Here is a 21,003-nt window from a genome sequence, read left to right as displayed (position 1 = left end):
GGTTGAATAATCAGTGGGTGGTATGACCGAATAATCGATTATTCAATGTGTGCCGACATTCACAAAGGCAGCCATGGATCATCGGCAAGAAATCACTTAATATCTTAAACGCAAAAAAACTAACTTTAACAGTGATCAGTGTTTGTGTTGTATGCATATATATATTAATATTTATGCTTGTGTATTGTGTATATTGTTTTTCTGTACATGATTAATAATAATAAAAAAACGAATAGTGCTACAGAACCAACATTAGTTCCGTCCGTTAATTCCTGTTTATTTGAATGGGAAAAAATGTTAACGGTCCAAATGTTAAAAATTGGCTTTGACCCTCGGGAACGAATAATCGAATAATCGAATATTCTGACCCATCCCATCCCATCCAGTTCAGCCAAAGTAAGCGAAGCTGAACTGCGTTGCATCACCCACGTTAAGGACGCCCCAGAAGGACACACTCCAAACTATGCAGACGCGGTGACACACACGAGGGTGGAACAGGTACGACAGAACAGAGAGGGAATGTGAGTGGCAGCCTTACAATTAAATGGGCTTGTACAAAAGCTGTCAAAGAAAAAGGACAACCAGCCACACAGGTAGGTGTGTGTGTGTGTGTGTGTGTGTGTGTGTGTGTTGTGTGTGTGTGTGTGTGTGTGTGTGTGTGTGTGTGTGTGTGTGTGTGTGTGTGTGTGTGTGTGTGTGTGTGTGTGTGTGTGTGTGTGTGTGTGTGTGTCTAAGCCCAGGGGGGGAAGGGGGGGGGGGGGAATGTTATCAGCCACCACCTTTTAGCTCTGTCCTCAGACACTAATATGCTTAAGAGTTTGGACACATTGTTGTTGAAATGGACCTGCAACAAATCGTGTCCTTGAAACTCCACTTGCTCCGCTCCTCTGTCGTCATGGAGGACGGTGGTTGGGGGAGCCGGAGAGAGGGTAGGGTGAATCCTAAACAGGTGTGACTCTGCAGAAACATCTGCATCGTCAGGATTTGGGTTTTTACCCCCCCCCCCCCATCTGGTTGGTCCTCCACACCAGAATGATAGTGAGGATAAAACCAGGCAACCACCATACCAGCCATACCCTCCACCCTGCAGCTACAACCAACACTTGGAGCTCGGAGAGAGAGAGAGACAATACAAGTCTCTCTCTCTCTCTCTCACTCTCTCCGAGAATGAGGAGAGAGCGAGAGAGAGAGACAATACAAGTCTCTCTCTCTATCTCTCTCTCGCGCTCGCTCTGAGAACGAGGAGAGTGGAAAATGTTGACCCCAAACCACCACTTTGAATGTAGAATAGCAAAACACTAAACTGCTAACACAGAGGGAAAGGGGGGAGAAAAGGAGGGAGGATGGGGCGGAGGGGGAAAGGAGGGAGGAAGAGAGGAAAGAAAAGGATTGAGGGATGGAGAGAGGGAAAAGGAGGGAGGGAGGGATGGAGGGGGAGAGAGAAAAGGAGAGAGGGATAGGGACTAGGAAGGAGGCCTGGAGGGAGAGAGGAGGCGAGAGGGAAAGGGGGAGAGGGAGAGGAGGAGGAGGGAGGGAGAGAGGGGGAGAACCATCCCAGCCATGCGATCTCAGAGCTGCGTTTCTCTTTCTGTGGGCACATTTGTTTCGCCTCCAAAATGTCAAGCGGCATAATGGCCGTCTTTGTGTCACGAGAACACAAGTGAGAGACTCGAGTAAATACAAAACAGGCTGGTGAGAGAGAGAGACAGAACATAAGAGGACGGACAGAAGACCAAAACAACAGAGAGCGAAAACAGAGACGGTGAAAAAGAAAAGTTTAAGTAAAAAGTTCAATTCAATCCAAATGTTCATCGTCTGTTGGTCAAAAGCTATGGGGACAGTCGTGCGTCGTCTCAGGTGTGTGTGTGTGTGTGTGTGTGTGTGTGTGTGTGTGTGTGTGTGTGTGTGTGTGTGTGTGTGTGTGTGTGTGTGTGTGTGTGTGTGTGTGTGTGTGTGTGTGTTTTGCCTGAAGATGCTCTGGCATTATTGTTGATTCCATTGCAGTGTCACACACACACACACACACACACACACACACACACACACACACACACACACACACACACACACACACACACACACACACACACACAGTACAGCATGTGTATGGGTTGGAGTGAGTAACAAATGGGTTCATGGTATGACTGCTCTGTAGTAACGCGAGGGGGCGTAAGCATCAGCACCGAATGCTGGAGGTGGACGGCTGTGATATCACAGCTCAAAGGGACCCCTCCCTCCCTCCCTCCCTCCCTCCCTGTCATGGGCTGCTTGGGTTCATGTTGGCGAGAGCTCACGTCTTTGGCCAACAAGAAAGAAACTTAAATAGCTGAACTTTCCACTTTCACTCTTTGTCCGTCCCTATCCGTTCTGTTCATAGGCCCCTCTCTCTAACTCTCTCCTCTCTCTCTTTTCATCTCGCATTCTCATTCCCTCCCTCGCCCCTCCGTCTCTTTCCCCTCCTTCCTTCACTTATTCTCTTTCCCTCTCCCTCTCCCCCTCCCTCCCTCCCTCCCTCCCTCTCCCTCCCTCCCACTCTAGAGCCAGGGTGCTGTGTGGGTGGAGCCCTACAGAATCCTGCCTGCCATGCCAGCCAGGACACAGAGCTGCTGTTGTTGTATAGCCGCTGCTGCTGCTGTTGGTGATGGTGGCGGTGGTGGTGGTGCTGGTGGTGGTGCTGGTAAAGCTGGCCTTACAAAGGCTTAGCGTTCAGGGGCCCCGAGGACACACACACACAAACACACACACACGGCCTGCTGGGATGCGGCGAGGTGCTCAGGCTCACCGGCCCCAAACCAACGGCGACGTGAGGCACCCTGAGCAAGGCACTGTCGCAGGTGGTCGCCGGCGGAAACGGTCGATTCGGCCGTAGGACCGACTTAGGCCAACATTGTGCAAGCAGACAACGCACATGCGCACACACACACACACACACACACAGGGACGCACCCCCCCCCCCACCCCCCACCCCCCGCGCACGCACAATTTTGTGCACACTCCCCAAAATCAAATATAAAAGGGAATGAGCTGGAGTTGAATAAATGGGCGACTAACAAAGAAATAGATAGAAATTCAAACACAGGTCATTCTCCATCCCGCCCACACTCTGCTGTCCTCCAGTCGCCGACTGCAGTCTTTTGCGTCGGTGAGTGTGTTCTGTGTTATAAAGCCATCTAACAACTTTTAAGTACGAAGCTCTGCTGCAATCCACTGTGGTGACAGGAAAAGATTTAACCAAACTGTTAACATTGGGTTGTTCCCTGGGGGAGATCAGCTTAGGTACTAATCACTCAGACACACACACACACACACACACACTGTACGCCAAAATCAGGGTTTAAGGTGAGTCGTGGATTTGTGTGTGTGTGTGAGCCAGAGAGAGAGTGAGAGAGAGTGACATCAGCCATCACCAGAGAGGCTTGCTTGGCGGTAAGGGACACACACACACACACACACACACACACACACACACTCTAAGGGTTGCTATTATTGTCTCAGAGATGCTACAAGACGCTAATACTAGCCGGTATGCTAACCTCATACCGAGCACAGATAACTAGACACAGCAATGTTTCCAACAAATAATAGTTTTGTTCAGTTCATTGAAGTTCAGAGGAAACAGCCATGAGAAGGGTCACCATGTAACAGAGTAGATAATATATTAAAGACATGAAAAAGAAAAGAAGTATCAACAAACATGTATCAACAATGGATTGGTGATTCATCGATGGATACTGAGTGAATTCTCCAAGGTTTTGAGAAGGAGGTTCAAGACAGCTGCTTCCTTGAAGTCTTTGTAACACATTACTCACTATTCAACGGTAATACACACTCTATTGAAGGGCAACGCATGTGAATTGTCTTTTTTTTTCTCATTGGAGTTACAAAAAGTATTTATGCATCCAATATTAACACCATTATCATTAATAATAGTAAAAACACGCCACATGTCAACAACAGAACATACAACCTCTAATCACTAATCAGCTGAATAAGATATGCAAAGTCTCAGTTGATCTGGACATGGTTTGCTGATTTGTGTGGGCTGCAAAAATTTGTATTTTTCCATTACTGTGTGTGTGTGTGTGTGTGTGTGTGTGTGTGTGTGTGTGTGTGTGTGTGTGTGTGTGTGTGTGTGTGTGTGTGTGTGTGTGTGTGTGTGTGTGTGTGTGTGTGTGTGCATGCATAATTCCTCAGACAGAGAGCACACTGTCTTTGTATTAGACAGTGGTCATCGAAACACTGTTGACCAAACCAAATACTATTAACTGCATTGTGCTCTTAACACAGGCTCTTGAGACTAGAATACATGTTTAAAGAGAGCTTTTTCCCCAAAAGTGTCCCGAACAAAATGTAATCCCTCATAAGAAGCCTACTTCTGAATTCCATCTTTACACTATTATTGCAAACAGCTGACCAGAAACTCATAGGATCCTGAGATTTCACTTTAGTATTCCGCATGTCACACATTAAGCTTTTTTTTATAGTAACTTCTCTAGATAGGATTTTCATTGTGCCACTTTTATATCAACGAGAAGAGACACCATAGGAACTATATTTAAAGATGACATTAAGGCTGAAGGTTTGGGAATTGAATCCATTCCCTGAAGAGAGACTGTGTCTGTGAGACTTTATTCAGGAACTTTCTGACCAGGACTGATAGAATGCAACACTTTATACTACATTCAACAACTAAACCTTTTCTCAATTATCAACATTATTGCTCCCTGTTATAATACACTGTTGCCATATAGAAAAAGGACATTATAACAGGAGCGGTGGAAGGCGGTGGTTGGGGCGAAAGGTGTGCCTATGTTTGGTATTGAGAGTCGGGACTGCCAGCTTCAACACCCCCCTTTAAACAACCAGCACAGCAAGCCTCCGATACCCCCGATCGGTCCCCTCACACCCCCGCGTCCATGTGTACATTCTCTCCGGCAAACAATTCAACGTGAACACAAGTAAGTGAAACTCACCCTCTAGAAGCCTGGAAATCAGCGAATCCACGTCCAAGTCCCCCTCCGCCATTTGTGTAGTGAGCTGAGCGGTAGGAGGCGGTGCTGCCAGCAGGGGGCGGTGGGGAGCAGCCGCCTCCGTGTACCGGAATGCGCGCGCGCACACACACACACACACACACACACACACACACACACACACACACACACACACACACACACACACACACACACACACACACACACACACACACACACACACACACACACACACACACACACACACACACACACTGCGGAGGAGGGCGTATGTGTGTGTGTGTGTGTGTGTGTGTGTGTGTGTGTGTGTGTGTGTGTGTGTGTGTGTGTGTGTGTGTGTCCTCTGAAACGTGTAATACGTTATAGTTTTGCAACTTTTCACACAATAAACCAAACTTAGATTATATTAAATGTATTATTCATATATGTAAAATACAATAAAGCTGAATTGAAATACATATATCCGATGTGGAATGTTAAACCCAATGCAGCTCTTATTTTATTCAATCCCGATGCAATCATTCTCTACTTTAATGTAATGCAATAGAATATAAAATATTGATGGCCTTGGTGATATTATGATATTTTGACTTTTGGCGCGTCCTTGTGGTTAAGCCATAGTACTGCCGGACATGTTTTTTGTATATAAAAATGGATAGTAACTTTTGAAATAGGTTAACTGACATCCAATTTGACCTTTATAATAGACCTCCATACTAAGGTCAACTAGACCCTTCACAAACCCAATCATATCGGCCTTAATCAAGAATCGACTCTTGATATTCATAGAAAATAATCCAAATGTCATATAAATCCACATTTGCGATTGATGTCATTCATACAAACGCTTCCTCTGGTATCTTATCGGGTAAGTGCCCCACTCTTTAAGTGCTGTCGGTAGCCTCTCCCAAAACATGACTTTTATTTGTCTGCTCCTTTAAAGTGCGTCATAATGGGGGTATTTCCGCAAAGTGAGCGAGAGCGAGGGTGGGCGGCAGGGTTGCCAGATCGGGACAGATCTCCCGCACAATCTGGCAACCCTGGCTGCAGCGCGCTTTAGCCAGATTGTGCGGGGAAATCGGGCCCAATCTGGCAACACTGGTGGGCGGTGGTTAACTTGTTGCGCTCGTCTCGTCCGAAGTGAAGGCAAGGAGGCTTCAGAAAAAAACCACTGTCAAAGAACTTTGTGGAAACTTGTTTTTGTGTGTATGTGTGTGTGCGTGTGGGTGCGTGTGAGTGTAGCTGCAGTGGTTACATCACCCATATACCCCAATACGACAGTCGATCGACTGATCCACTGATTCTCCCGGGATAGGATTCACCCGGAGCTGAGCTATGATCACGGACGGTAGGTGGACATAACGCGCTGTTGCATGGAGAGTTTGGGCATGTTTGGTGGACGCTTATTTGCGCGTAACAAGACCGAGATGAGGGGAAGCCCCCGTTGGCTTTGTGCTAAGTGGCGCAGGAGGAGTCAGTTTCAAATGGAGAGCACTTCTCGGTCTTCTACCTCCTTTGACAGACAGTCGGAAGTTTGCGTTTATGTGTCGACCAAAAAAATGTGTCAAGTCAACGACGGTTCTTGATCGGTTGTTGCCGTAAGTTACCGGTGACTGCGCCGTGACACCTGTCTGTGGTGCTTGGCTGAACAAGCAGAGGCGGACTGGGCAGGCCTGCATGGCTGGGGACTAACATGCGCCGATTCTGCTGCTGCTGCCGCCCCACAAGAAGGCCAATAAATAAATAAACCACCACAAGCTGGCTCCAAATTCACAACATCCGTTTTGCGCCCATATAAGTGTTAGTACGGCCTATATGTAATACCGAGGCCTGAGAATGTAATGGTTCTGCCAACAAAATCTTTATGATCTCTATGTTAATATCTCATATCTCTCATATCTCTAAGTTGTGTTTAAATGTGTTTTTTAGATGTAGAGAGGGTGTTTGAATCTCTGTTCACTGACAGGTTAGACTAACTGTTAAATCTGTTTTGAGGTGCAGTGACACACTATAAGACTATATCCACATTACAAGCAAATGGCTATGTATCTTTTTGTTTTGTTTTATTCAGATTGTACTATGCCAAGACCATCGCCTTTATTCTGTTAATTCATATGAATAACAAATACTTAAAAGATACAGGAGACTGATATGTTATAACTTGGAAGTGAATTGTTTTTTGATTGAATAGGAAAACTTGACTCTGATGTTTTTATATATTTAGCCAAAAAAGGTAACTTTAAAGAGAATAGATGGAGGGTTGGCCACACACACACACGCACACGCACACGCACACACACACACACACACACACACACACACACACACACACAGTGTAACTTTAACCAGTCTGGAGCACTGGGAAGTACAATGGGGTACTGGATCGTTTTTCCTAAATAAAGGGGAGGTGACACCAATATGATTACACCTTTTGTTTTGTCATCCAACCTGCCATTATCCCTGCCTCTTATTCTTAGTCTTTCATTGAATTTGAGGAGAAAGTATGCATATATGGGAAGGCTAAGGCTTGTTTTCTGCCCTCCCTTTTTAACCTTAATGATAACCAGAAGCTTTCCATCTCAACCATTTACACACATCCGGTAAGGCCGGCTTCACAACCAAAATAAGAGCAAACTAGAGCAGAAATGAAAGGAGGGCTGAATCAGAGCTTGGGTCCCATCAGATATCCGATACGTGGTCTAGTGTCATATCACTCATGAATCAATACCAGTTCTTATTTTGGTCACGGACAGATCTACGGCTATTGTCGTCTTCGTCTGTCACTTGTTTTTTTCCGATGACTCGTTTAGTGTCTGTCAAATATTTTGAGTCATCAAAGTCATCACCGACAGTGAAGTCTTTTTTTTTTTGTCTGGAAAAGATTCAAGTACTGTTTTTGATCATCTGAAACGGAATCGCATGTTTGCAGCAAACTAGGAGCACTTTTACTTGGAAAGGACGACCCATCATTATGTATTCTAAAGACACAAGACGACTCATCACGCAAAAAAAAACAAGAAACAAATTAAAAAGCAACTACAAGAAAAACAACAGTTGGTAATATCCCTGATTGTGACTAACAGAAGAAATGTGGATATTCAATGTGTAATGCAGAATCTGCTTTACCCAAACACATTCATATGACTGATACTTTGTCCTCTCTCCACAGCGGTGTATGGTTGGGGTCAGCAGTCTCAGATCAACCAACAGCCAAGTAAGACCAATTTGTTCCAGAAAACCTGCTACTTGTATAGAGGGATTTTGTGTCAGAAGTCCAAGAAGGGGAAGCTTTCGTGCAAATAGTGGCATTCTCCTGCCAGTGCGTTTTTTAAAACGTTGTTGTCATGACTGCACTTTAACCAACTGAGTCAGATGCTTCTTGATAAATTACAACATTTCATAGCTATGTCGTGATACTTTTTTTGTGGGTCAGTCTGATAAATGAATAGTGAGACGCCCTGCTGGCAACTACTGGCTGAATTAATGAATTCCAGCATTGATAATAAATGACTGAGTTTTCCCCCACAAAGACCCTATTTGCTGTCAAGCATTTCTGGAATGTGGCGCACACACACACATGCACAGACGCACACTCACATGTTTGGCACCCTTGTCATCTATTTTGTTTCTGGCAAGCGGAAATGATGCAGTGCAATGATTTGCTTTGCCCTGGAGTGAGTTCAAATAAACATGGCGACGCAGCATGTGTTTAACTCCCAGGACGCTCGCTAACAAATAAATAAATAGAGCTTGATGTACAAAAATGGGATCTATTGACTGACTGAGTCACGTGCAATCACAGGTCAATCTCCCTCTCTCTCTCTCTCTGTATGTCCCTCGGTCTTGCTCTGTCTTTGTCTTTAGCGCTGTCTTGTTCTGTGTCGGTCAGACAGAGCAGTAGTGAGAAACCCCGCCCTGTTCACTCTTGTTCCCTCTGTCATTACTCTCTCTCGCTCTCTCTCTCTGCAATCTCAACACCTCTCACTCTCTCGCCCTCTGCAATAGGGGTGGGACAAAGTATCGATACAGCCCTTCTTCATGCTGTACGAGAATCGATACGCTGGTGCCAAATATTGATATTTTAATCCATAAAATAAGGCGCTCTTAAAGGATTTCCCTGCTCCCAGAGTCCCTACTTCATTGCCACTCGAGGTGGTGCTCAACACATGAACGAGGGAAACTCAAACCTGAAGTTAAAGGTCCCATGACATGCCACCAGGTGTGAGTGTGATTAGCCGTTACAAGCCGTTTTGAAAATCTGTCTGTTACGGCTAATCACACTCACACCTGGTGGCATGTCATAGGACCTTTAACTAGCAAAAGTGGAGTAACTGAAAAACTCAGTTTGAACCATGAATAAAGACAAATCCAGCACTTTTTAACGGTCATTTTGTATTCATCGTTAGACATATATCGGAGATGTATCATTATAGGATTGTCCAACAATCGCTGTATCGTGTTATTATCGGTATCCTGGGCCATGCATCGCGTATCCTGAGGTACCCTGTGATTCCCACCCATACTCTGCAATCTCAACATCTTTCTCGCCATCTCTCCCCCCCCCCCCCCCCCCCATCTAACCCATGTCTCTCAACTTGACCCATTTTAACGTACCTTTGGCGCAACTCTGACATAACTGGGACGTAGCTTCCGCATAACGGTGGCTCAATCTCACCTGAGGACTCCCCAGCCTAACCCTGACCCTTGACCCCAGGTAAGCCCTACCTGGAGATCATCGAGCAGCCCAAGGCGAGGGGCATGCGCTTCCGCTACAAGTGTGAGGGGCGCTCGGCCGGGAGCATCCCCGGGGAGAAGACCAACGACACCACCAAGACGCACCCGGCCATCAGGGTGAGCCCCCTCAGGTCCTCAGACCCCCCCCCCACCGCCACAACCTGTGTGGGATGGCCACACGTTCACACTGGATTCTCAAAGGACAAATCGTCAAATCGAAATGAATTGTTAATTGTTTAAAAAAAACAAAAAAACAACGCAATTAAAAGGGAGATATTTAGTTCACCACAAAGAAAGGAGGGGTCTGCAAGGTTTCAGAAACGATGGAGGGGGCGCCCGAGGAAAGTGGAACAATCGACGGTGCAATCGATCGATCGATTTTTTTTAAAATCAGAAATGAGAAGCGGTATGTTGGAACCGGTTTAGTGTAAGGTTAGCGCTACGTGGCCTGGTGCTCCATGCTGCCACGCAGGAGATCTCTCCCTGAGCGAGAGCAAAGAGAGGAGGATCAGTTGCTGCGGAGCCAAAGGCAGACTGATGTTCATTGCAAATGTATAACGTCTGGGTGGTCTCGGGAGTCTAGGCGAGCTCCTTCAGGTCCTCATAGTGTTCTGGATAAAAGTCCCTGTCCAAACCCCAGGCTGTGATGGTGGCAGATTTATGAATTAATTTTTTTTTTGTTCCCCCTGCATCTGGGTTTGGTTATAGCAGTGAAATGCGCTTAGTGTTGAGGTCCTAGAAAATGCATAATCTGGGGTTTATTATGTTCATATCCTTTTTTTAATTTTATTTTTAAAGATTTTTCGTAATACAATACTCCGACTCCAGGAGTCATATTAGGTTATTTTCAGCATCAAAAACAGAATGGATCCTAACGCCCACATCATGACCCAAAAGACTGTAGATCCTCCCTGTTTGGTGTGGGTTGTTGAATGACTGGGTCTGATTTGACTAAGTTCTCCTTTTTTAGTTTGTTTTAGATTCCCTCTATTAATAGTTTTAAAATGTATTTTTAGGGCTGGGCAAAGATTAAAAGTGATTAATCGCATAGTATTGGTGAGTTAACTCACGATTAATCACAATCACACAAACTCACACATTATCATTCACATGTACTTTATAAGCAAAAACCACTACTAGACCATGATCTTGAGGGAGTTTTATTGACTCACTCAGTGTGGGTTGAATGACCACAGATTTGGGAATTGTAAACAGGCAGTCACTTACTGCAAGTGTAATTGAATGTGAAGTAAGTGGAACTAAAAACGAAAATGATTTCTGATATGAATGTTGTCATTCTGTGGGCAAAACCTTTCAAAATCAAAGAAAAAAAAAAGAGTGCGTTACTGAGTCGATTTGTATTAATCGCGTTAATATATGATTGTGTTAACGCGTAATTGACACATTAACTTGCCCAGCCCTAGTATTTTTTGACCTCAACTGATGACGAGCGTACCAGTCACTTCTGATCTTAGAACAAACGAAGAGCGTAGCAACCGGCAACCAAAACAACAACAACATAGAACCACGCGAGCTTTATACGATACAATGGAAGGTAAAAAAAAACGTTAGGTTGAATTACGTGTGTGTGCGTGTGCGTGTGTGTGCTCCCCCCCCCCTCCTGGCAGGTGAACAACTACAGCGGGCCGCTGCGTGTCCGCATCTCCCTGGTAACCAAGAATGCTCCGCACAAGCCCCACCCCCACGAGCTGGTGGGCAAGGACTGCAAGCATGGCTACTACGAGGCGGACCTGCAGGCCCGGCGCGTCCACAGGTAGGGCGGGGCGCGCTCACACCGGCTGGGGGTAGCCACTGGTGACATCACAGATGGGTCACCTGGGGTCCCCTCACACTGCTGTTGGACTGTACCAACCGGTAGGCCTGCTGTTGGACTGTACCAACTGGTTGAACTGTACCAACCGGTAGGCCTGCTGTTGTTGGACTGTACCAACCGTCTGGGGGTTGGAGAGCCTTCCACTTGTGATGTCATTAGTGGATCGATTTTGAACCACCAATAGGTAAAATAAGGGCCCTTTAAAATTGTGTGTGTGTGTGTGTGTGTGTGTGTGTGTGTGTGTGTGTGTGTGTGTGTGTGTGTGTGTGTGTGTGTGTGTGTGTGTGTGTGTGTGTGTGTGTGTGTGTGTGTGTGTGTGTGTGTGCACACCAGTCAAACAAACAAAGTTCACAAGTGGGGAATCACCTGTAGTCATCTACAAGTTGTGGTGTGACACTGAAAGTCCCCATTAATCAATGTCTACTTTTTTGGGGGGGGGGCAAGTAGACACACAAATAATTGACATGCAAGGAATTTCTTTTGGTGCCTTGGCTCTGAATTGCCCGGTGATTTCACACTAATGTTATTGTTGCCTCACCGTCAGTTTTCAGAACCTGGGCATTCAGTGTGTGAAGAAGAAAGACGTGACGGAGGCCATCACCTGCAGGCTACAGACCAACAACAACCCCTACAACAGTAAGCGTTCACATGCATTCACTGATTCATTCCTCTCATTTCCCGTGGTTAGGCGCTGAGTGCAGTCAAATCGTGCCGTCGATATTGGAGCAACTGAAAACATTCAGTCTGACTGTGCTCAGAGAGATGTAGGTTTATTGTTCTTGTTAAATCAGTTACTTACATTCATTTTACGAGCTTTCTACTGTAATTTCCTTCTGCTGTGACACATCTTATCATAAACATTTATGGATAGTGAGGGTGACGATGAGATTGAGTTGTTTGGGAAGGTTTAGTCTTGAGCTTAGGAAGGGTGGAGTTGAAACCGTTCAACTTTTTAGGTTACAGTTTAATAACAGATTAATAACCGTGGGGTTGAGGTGTGTTTGAGGGACACGATGACCTGGGTGGCGTTGCACGACGTTGTGCAAAGTTCATAAAGTTCACACATTCACTGGATAACCTCCAGCCAAAAGGGATATTTTCTCTCTACAGACACACAGACACATACACGGAGGACAGGGCAATATAGTGACTCCAGTGCTCCCTGTGCGTCCATTGACTAGAACATACTTGGCTTTCACTTTTCCTAAATGTCCCACTGAAAAGACCACTGGGAACGTGTCCCAGAATGTTATTTCCCCCAATTAACCTATTTTAGCCCTTTCCCCGTCGCCGCTTACCGACAGCCTTGTTATTGCAAACAAAAGGGATTTCCGCTGTGGCTTTGGCGGAAGGATACGATGATTACCGTCGGATGGGGCGGCCCTGAACCCGGGACACACCCAGCTGTGGCGGGTCGTGTTTTCCCTCCTCTGTGGCCGGTCTGGAAACAGCCACTGGCTTCGCTCATTCCTCAGTCCCTCGGGAACCACTGAACACCATCACACCCTGGTACCCGTCCAGGGTGTGATTTCGGACACTAATGATCCGGAAAAGTCTTATGAGCCGGAAAATCGCGTATCGGTCGCTTAAGCATCGGGACACGCGTGAGGTGTCACCTGATGTGCCGATTTTGAATCCAATGAGGATGAAAATGCACGCCGTGCATTTCATGGGAAGTGATAGTGAAGGGTAGTGGGGTATGTGGTGCACTATATAGGGAAACCAGATGTGCAGACTCTTTGAACAGCCCTTCAAAGTGGTGGGGCCCCGAATAGTGCACTATATAGGGAAGTGTTTTTCAACCTTCTTTAGACGCAGGGGTACTGCAGGTGGTATGTGGTGGTTTGTTCCTGGAATAGACTTGTTTACAACAGTAGAAAAAAAAGAATATCGATCATTGAAGATGAATGTATCATAAGTATTGTCCAGTAAATATTAAGGCCTCTGATTATTTCTGAAATAAGTGTCGCTTTGTGCATTCCGTTGCAATGTTTTCGATTTTATGTTTTGTGTTAATTTGTGATTGGAAACAAGCACAATGGGAGCATGAGCAGCGTTGGTGACTTTATCTCCCCGCCGTTTTCCACGGCCTTCTTGCAGGAACGCGTATAGAGGGGGCATTGGCACTCTCTGCTCAGCCAATGTGTATTATCTTGTGTTTACTGTTTGCGTACAAGGTGGTCAGTGAAAGTGGTCAACCGGTGGGAACCGCTGATACAGAGAACCACTCGGTGCACCACACTCGGTGTTGAGACGTGCCCGTTCTCGTGAACGAGTGAGCGGTGTCCGACACGTGTGTGTGTGTGTGTGTGTGTGTGTGTCTCGCCCCCCCCCCCCCCCCCCCCCTGCAGTTCCGGAGGCCAAGGTATGGGAGGAGGAGTTTGACCTGAACGCGGTGCGTCTGTGTGTCCAGGCCACCGTCACCCTGCCCACCGGGGAGACACTCAGCCTGGAGCCCGTCGTCTCCCAGCCCATCTATGACAACCGTGAGGACGCGCACACGCGCACACACACACACACACACACACGTGCACACGTGCGCCCTCATGAGAAGAAACTGTAAATGTGCACACACGGACACAATGTGGAAACTGAAACTTAACACACACACGTAAGAATAAGCTGAGTACAGATGTAGTCCGCACCCACCCACACTCTGCCCTAAAACACACACACACACACACACACACACACACACACACACACACACACACACACACACACACACACACACACACACACACACACAGAGCATGGAAACTGAAAAAACTCATGCACACACACATACACACGCATACATGCACACACTCACACACACAGTGGAAACTTAAAGTGCAAGCATATTCTACACAAACACGCATATGCACACGCTGAGGCACAGAGGCCACAGAAACTCGCACACTTACCCTACAGCAGGAAAGTGAAAGTACACACAGTCTAAACCAACACACACTCTTGAATGTCCACAGACAAACAGTTGCACCCACCCACCCAACCACACTGAAACGTCTCTCTCTCGCTCTCGCTCTCGCTCTCGCTCTTGCTCTCTCTCTCTCAGGCGCCCCCAACACAGCCGAGCTGAAGATCTGCAGGGTGAACAAGCACTCTGGGAGCTGCAAGGGAGGAGACGAGATATTCCTGCTGTGTGACAAAGTGCAGAAAGGTGAGGCTGGCCACCACCGTGGAGACCTCCTGGTTAGACTGGGGGGGGGGGGGGGGGTTCAGTGGCGAAGCCAGACTTTTTTTCAAGGGGTGGCAAGGGGGTGGCCGTGGCTTTTATAGGGGGGTCCATATTGAATTGTTGACGGGGGGGGATCGAACGCGATTGTCGACGGGGGGGGGGGCGAACGCGATTGTCGACGGGGGGTGGGGTGGGGGACCTGGGGTGGCCAATCGGGTTCCAGGGGTGGCCAGTGCCACCCCGGCCACCCCTCTGGCTCCGCCACTGGGGGGGTTGAACCCAGAACCTGGGTCAGCTCCTGGTTAGACTGGGGGGGATTGAACCCAGTACCTGGGTCAGCTCCTGGTTAGACTGGGGGGGATTGAACCCAGTACCTGGGTCACCTCCTGGTTTGACTGGGGACGCTGGCGGGGATTGAACCCAGTACCTTTGGCCGAAGAGTCCAACACTCCCACTCCAGGCAAAGCAGTAGGCTGATTTGATTTCACACCACTTTACACTCTGCCTTCTTCACCAGGCTGTGTTTACCGAGGCTTTTAGGAAGTGACCAGACAAAGGGTGGAGGAAGTCACTTCTTTGTGCCCACTCGAAAGTAGAAATAAAAAATTGCAGCAGACATTGGGGGTGATTAAACGCAGGTGTTTTTGCTGAGCGTCCAACACCATAAACCCTCTTAGAAACACAGAGGAAGTGGACAATGTGCTGACAAACGTGTTCTAGTCCAGTGACGATTGAAGTGCGTAATGAATAAGTAATGGATGGATTTTCCTGACGTTGACACAATATGAAGGTACAATATGAAACGTTCTTCAGTTTGAAACGCTCCAAAACCCATTCTGTCATGTGGACGTTAACTCCAACGCTACGGGGGGTCAGGGGTCACTGCCCCGGCACCACAGCAGCATAGAGAGATCTAGTGTTACCTTTCGTTGACCGTGCTTGGAGCGGGAGGATGAGGAAGGGGTGAGGAGCAAGCGCTAGCTTGGCACCTCAGATCCTGCACACTAGCGCATGGCTTCAAATAACCAAATTAATTCCTTCCCCCTCCCCAGAGGACATCGAGGTGCGCTTCTTCAAGGACTCGTGGGAGGGCAAGGGCAGCTTCTCACAGGCCGACGTCCACCGGCAGGTGGCCATCGTGTTCCGCACGCCCGCCTACCACGACGCCAACCTGTGTGGGGCCGTCAGTGTCAAGATGCAGCTCCGCCGGCCCTCGGACCGCGAGGTCAGCGAGCCCGTGGACTTCCAGTTCCTCCCCGCCGACCCCGGTAAGACCCCCCCCCCCCCCCCCCCCCTCCCCCAAACCCCCCGCTGACCTCTGACCTCTAACCTCTAACCACCCCCCCGGTCAAGCCTCCACCTCGCCCAAACCCTGCAGGACTCCAGTATGAATATATATGCATAAGGAACGAGGGAGTGAAGACGGTTTCTGTAGCTTTTTTCCATGTCGTCGCTGCTGAATACAATCTACGGGATCCTTTTGTAAAATATATTACCTATTAAAATGCCTTCCTTGTTCTCCAGATGAGTACCGGCTGATGGAGAAGAGGAAACGCACGGGAGAAATCCTCCAGAACTTGAAGATAGGCAACATGATGCCCATTGGTAGGTTGCCCTTGTTTGCTTTAGGGCAGCGGTTCCCAACCTTTGACTTGAGTCATATGAGGCCCACCTCATATGCAAATGTTTTCTCATGGGTAAATACACATGCATGGCTGAGCAGAGGGTGCCAGCGCCCCCTATATGCCCAGTTATGACTGCAAGAAGGCTGCCAGCAACGCTGCTTATGCTCCATTTGTTTAGCAAACACAAATGAACACGTAACATCATGTAAAACATGATGGAATGCCGGAGGCGACAATATTTTACAAATTAGAACAAGCCATAATTCTATACTTACCCAACAATATGTATAATATATTTATTTTCAATTATCTATTATTTTTCTATAATTGTAAATGTAATTGTAAAAACACCTGCAGTACCCTTGTGTACCACTGGTGGTATCCGTGCCCCAGGTGGAAAAAACAAACAAACGCTTATTTAGGCTTTCTATCAGTTTCACAATGCATTCGTGACGTCTGCCGGCAAGTGAATATATTCCTTCATCCAACCTGCGTTCGTTTCTCCAGTCTCCAATCCCCAGGAGAGACGGCAGATCGCCGCGCCGCGGAGGACGGTCCAGGCCAAACCGCCCACGATGGCCGTCCCTTCAGGTGGGTCTGTGGGCCCGTGTCAGGGGAGAGGGAAGGACTCACGATGGTCAACAAAAGCTAAAGGGATGCGGGGAGGTGTGGGGTTTTGAAGTCATAACTATGCTGGAAACGGAGAAAAGCAAAATGCGAAAAGTGTCTCTGGTCTTTATGCGCTCCCAGAAATCGACCAATGACCCCCCTAATGCTACCCTACTGATTGTTTTTTTTAGAAACTTGGTTTCACAGCACCTCAAAGTTCTATTATGCTTCCATTTGTTGTCGTTCTTCCTTGTAAGTCGTGTTTGCTCTAGTGCTACCGAACAACCCGTGGTTATAATGTAACCCCCCCCCCCCAGGAGTGAACCCTGCAGTCCGTCCCATGGGCGGAGTCGCCAAGCCCCCGCAGCAGCAGCAGCAGCAGCAGCAGCAGGCCTCCCCCTTCTCCTACATCCAGCCGGGGCAGCTCTTCTCCGTCGCCTCCAAGGTGGAGTCGTCCCCGGCCGCCGCCTCCTCCATCACCTCCGTCAGCCAGCTGTGGAACGTGGCCCCCCTGCCCAAGGTCCCCCTCTCGCTGCTGCCCTCCTCGTACACCGCGGGCCCCGGCCTCTGCCAGGCCTCCCCCTTCTCCGCCTCCGCCGCCACCAACACCGAGTTCTCCACCGTCAACCTGTCGGACCTGGAGGACATGTCCTACCCCACCTTCTCCACCATCTCTGCGGCCGCCGCCGCCGCCGGCCACGAGGCCATGGCCTCCCAGTCCTCCTCCTCCTCCTCCTCGCAGCCCGCACCCTGCTCCTCCTCCTCCGCCTCCTCCTCCTCCCAGTTCCGGGTGGAGGACCTCCCGGAGTTCCCGAGCTTCGGCAACGGGAGCGTCCTGGACGGCATCATGGACGACTTCGAGGAGCTGCTGAGCCAGAAGCTCCTGGCCGAGGGGGGCCTCGGGGGGGCCCCCGGGGGTCCGACCCACTCCGCCCTCCCCCAGCACCACCAGCAACAACAACAACAACAACAACAGCACCACCACCACCACCACCAGCAGCAGCAGCACCAGCAGCCCGCGGGTCTCTCCTCTTCCTCCTCCTCCTCCTCCACCTCCTCCTCCTCCCAGAACACCAGCAGCACCCCCAGCAGCAGCCAGACGCCCACGGACCCCGGCGCCATGCCCGGGTGCACGTGGATGAACTACCCCAACAGCATCGTCCACCTGCTGCAGAGCGAGGCCATGATGCCCAGCTCCCCGGGCCTGGGCGGCCACAACCCCATGCTGCTGGAGGAGTACGACGTGCTGACGTCGGCCGACGAGGAGCGCATGTTGTCCATCCTGAACGAGTGACGGCGGGCGTCGTCCAATCACGTTCACCTTCTTTTTTTTCTTTTTTTTTGACCCGAGCGGCCCGCCCACGCGTTGACGGTTAATGAAGGCGCAACCCACGGAGAGCGCTCTTCGGGAAAAAAGTTCGGCAAGACTGAATGTCAACAAACGCGGCCGCTCCGGGTCGGGAGTAGGGGTCGACCGGATGGACTGACGCGCCGCCGAGACACTTTAGTCATCGTTAATTAAGAGGTTTCGGCAATCGGAAAATAATTACTGGTTATAATCAAGATTCATTGATTTGCAATATTCCGTATTTTATCATTTTATTCTGACCACCTTGATTAGCTCTGGTGGATATAAATGTAATTCTGATATCTGTTTAGGTGAACTCCGCCTATGTTAACGAAAAATGGGCCTAATTGCTGTGGTTGGTATTTTCTAAATGTAGGTATAAACTGCACAGGCTCCTGGATACAGTGAATCCCATAGGCGCATGTATGTACCATAGTATACATTTTTAAATGTGGGCCGTTAAGTCATTTCTTTAATGCATGTATTCATTTGTAACGGGGTTGAGATACTGAGGAAAATGCAGTTTTAACAGCACGGGACAATCAGGATGAGTGTCCCTTTGTAAATAGTTCCAACTGTACACACACACACAACACAAAATGCCTGTGTTAATGAATTCAGTTAACGGTGTTATCTTGACATGTTTAATGTTTGTTCATGTATGTGTTTGACAATCCGTTTTAAGATGTCCTGACGTTGATACTAATTCAGCCTCACTTCTGCATCACATTCTCTTAGCAGTAGCTGTAGCCTGCCTGTTGCTGAAAACACCTGCCTCGTTGAAATGAGATGAATGACAAAGGGTCATATTTTGTATAAATAAAAGCAAGCAGTTTAAAGTATGCATTTTTTTTTTTTTATTCATACACCTAAGAACGTACAAGATGGGTCGGTATTCTCAAGTTGCGTCTGCGTCCATCGTCATAACAAATAGATTCTTGCAATGCACGTCTTTTCTTCAAACATTTCTATCGAAAATAAGGATTTCGCCTCATATCTCGGGTCATGTTTTAAATGGAACATGGAACATACAACATATAAAATCAACAATCTCCAAATGTAAACATGGAGGAAATGGACAGCCCACATCCTCTCATACCTTTCTTTCTCTTTCGTCCAAAGTACAAACAGAAAACGGTAAAGTCTGGGGACTGTTCTGCAACGGCCTAAAGCACAAGATAACGTCTAACAGTTCCTCACCCTTCCCCACAACCCCCCCCCCCCCCTCCCACCCACCCACCCTCCTTCTCCTCCCTCTTCCATCATGTGACCTCCAGATTGGTGACTTTGTTCATGATAAGCGAGCGGCGCGGCACGCACTCCAGGTTGAACTTGCTCTCGTAGATGGTGGGGCAGAGCTTCCAGCGGTTGTTGCGGTAGATGCCCAGGTAGGTGTACACGTCGGGCTTGTATGACAGCGAGCACTTGATGCCCGTGGAGCGGATGGCCGTGTCCAGCCGCATCACCTCCACCTCGTCGGTGAAGTTGTGGTTGTAGACGCAGATCACCTGCTTGCTGTCGGAGTGCGGGTTGTTGGGGCTCACCTTCACCTGCCACATCTTGCCCTCGAGGGTCGCCCGGGCCACGCACTCCCAGGCCTGCTCCAGCTTGAAGCCCGCCTCCAGGTGCATCAGCCACTTGCCCGAGAGGACGCTGTGGTTCAGCGCCAGTTCCTTCACCGTCTGGAAGTTGACGGGCCGCCCGCTGGCCAGCAGCTTGTCCCAGCTCTCCTGGAGGCCCACCACGTCGGCGTTGTTGGGGTAGTGCTCGGGCCCCATGACGGCGATCCAGCCCACGGGGCCCTTGCCGCTGTCCTCGTCCCCGTAGCGGGAGACCTGCGAGGGGCGGTTGCTCTCCAGCCAGTCTTTGAACTCGGCCTTGGGGGTCTTGCGGGAGTCGAACACGATCCAGGGGTCCAGGTCGGCCGCCATGGCCTCGGCGGCGAAGCCGTCAGCGGCGAAGACCTCGGGGTCCGGGATTGCGGGCACACTCTCTACAGCCTCCACAGGCAGCACCTCCTCCTCCTCCATCGTGCTGCGACGGGGGTGTTTCTTCTGTGGGAGGTTAACTTTTTGAAAAAATCAATCAAATGGTTAATGCAGCTATTCAATGTTTTTGTTGCATGTGCAACATAAAATTTGTCAAATAATAAGGTAATTGGTATCCACTTATATTGCTGGAGCCAAATACACAATATGGCTCCATTTCACAGAGTACTTTGCACTGCGCCATAAAACGAGATAGTAATCATAACGGTCTAACTTGTATCGGGGGGGCTCCTTTGGCCTGCAGACTGCTGCAACGAAGCACGCAGTTACTTATTAGTAACAAAGAGCGAACCGAATATCAATATTCATAAAGTGGATCGGGCATTGGAAACTAGAACAAAGAAAAGCTCTGCACATTTTAAACCAACTGCACTCGAACAATACTCATCCCCCCAAAACGTCTGGCTGTTAACTAAGTTAGCAAGCTAGCACACACATCCACGCAATGTTTGTTAATGTGAATTTAAACCAACTTTAAAACGCTTACAAAAGTAGTCTGACCTCAAGGCAACGACCCTGTTCAGTGTTGTTTTGGTTCCGTATGCTGTGTCTGGGACTAGGGGGAAACCATTTCCGCGACTTCTGGCGAGCGGAGCCAATGTCTTCCTGACCGGCGGAACCAATGTGCTCCGA

The 21,003-nt window shown here is 48.5% G+C and overlaps 3 protein-coding genes across 4 annotated transcripts in view; 1 reads left to right on the top strand and 2 right to left on the bottom strand.

Annotated features, from left to right (window-relative positions):
* LOC311368445 (serine/threonine-protein phosphatase PP1-beta catalytic subunit-like) overlaps positions 1-5,066 on the bottom strand; it is a 13,234-nt gene extending 8,168 nt beyond the window's left edge. Inside the window, exon 1 of the mRNA XM_084487251.1 lies at positions 4,974-5,066. Coding sequence (XP_084343377.1) covers positions 4,974-5,025 — 52 coding nt within the window. The 5' untranslated portion in view covers positions 5,026-5,066. The remainder of the gene's footprint in view (positions 1-4,973) is intronic.
* A 1,053-nt stretch (positions 5,067-6,119) lies between these two features.
* rela (v-rel avian reticuloendotheliosis viral oncogene homolog A) lies at positions 6,120-19,177 on the top strand. The gene is made up of 11 exons (XM_084487326.1): positions 6,120-6,339; positions 8,161-8,205; positions 9,706-9,842; positions 11,354-11,499; positions 12,104-12,195; positions 13,911-14,045; positions 14,618-14,722; positions 15,793-16,008; positions 16,265-16,345; positions 16,873-16,956; positions 17,292-19,177. The coding sequence occupies exons 1-11, from the start codon at positions 6,327-6,329 to the stop codon at positions 18,266-18,268; spliced, it is 2,031 nt and encodes a 676-aa protein (XP_084343452.1). The 5' UTR covers positions 6,120-6,326; the 3' UTR covers positions 18,269-19,177.
* A 405-nt stretch (positions 19,178-19,582) lies between these two features.
* cUnh11orf68 (chromosome Un C11orf68 homolog) lies at positions 19,583-21,000 on the bottom strand. Of its 2 annotated transcripts, none has more exons than XM_084487200.1 (2): positions 20,872-21,000; positions 19,583-20,390 (listed from the first exon to the last, which is right to left on the bottom strand). In XM_084487200.1, exon 2 carries the CDS (start codon positions 20,350-20,352, stop codon positions 19,585-19,587), a length of 768 nt encoding a protein of 255 aa, XP_084343326.1. In that variant the 5' UTR covers positions 20,353-20,390; positions 20,872-21,000; the 3' UTR covers positions 19,583-19,584. The 2 variants fall into 2 exon arrangements, with proteins under 2 accessions (XP_084343326.1, XP_084343325.1); XM_084487199.1 differs by having other exon boundaries at positions 20,858-20,980.
* Positions 21,001-21,003: the final 3 nt, after the last annotated feature.

Source organism: Micromesistius poutassou (assembly GCF_964030765.1).
Source record: "Micromesistius poutassou genome assembly, chromosome: 23".
NCBI lineage: Eukaryota > Metazoa > Chordata > Actinopteri > Gadiformes > Gadidae > Micromesistius > Micromesistius poutassou.
Note: the sequence above shows the minus strand (reverse complement) of the source record. Positions and strands in the feature narration are given on the sequence as shown.

Coding starts and splice junctions, on each gene's coding strand:
- rela (XM_084487326.1), top strand. Junction 9,843..11,353: donor AGACGCACCCGGCCATCAGG/GTGAGCCCCCTC, acceptor CCCTCCTGGCAG/GTGAACAACTACAGCGGGCC. Junction 16,009..16,264: donor GTTCCTCCCCGCCGACCCCG/GTAAGACCCCCC, acceptor CTTGTTCTCCAG/ATGAGTACCGGCTGATGGAG.
- cUnh11orf68 (XM_084487200.1), bottom strand. CDS start 20,352: ATGGAGGAGGAGGAGGTGCTGCCTGTGGAGGCTGTAGAGAGTGTGCCC.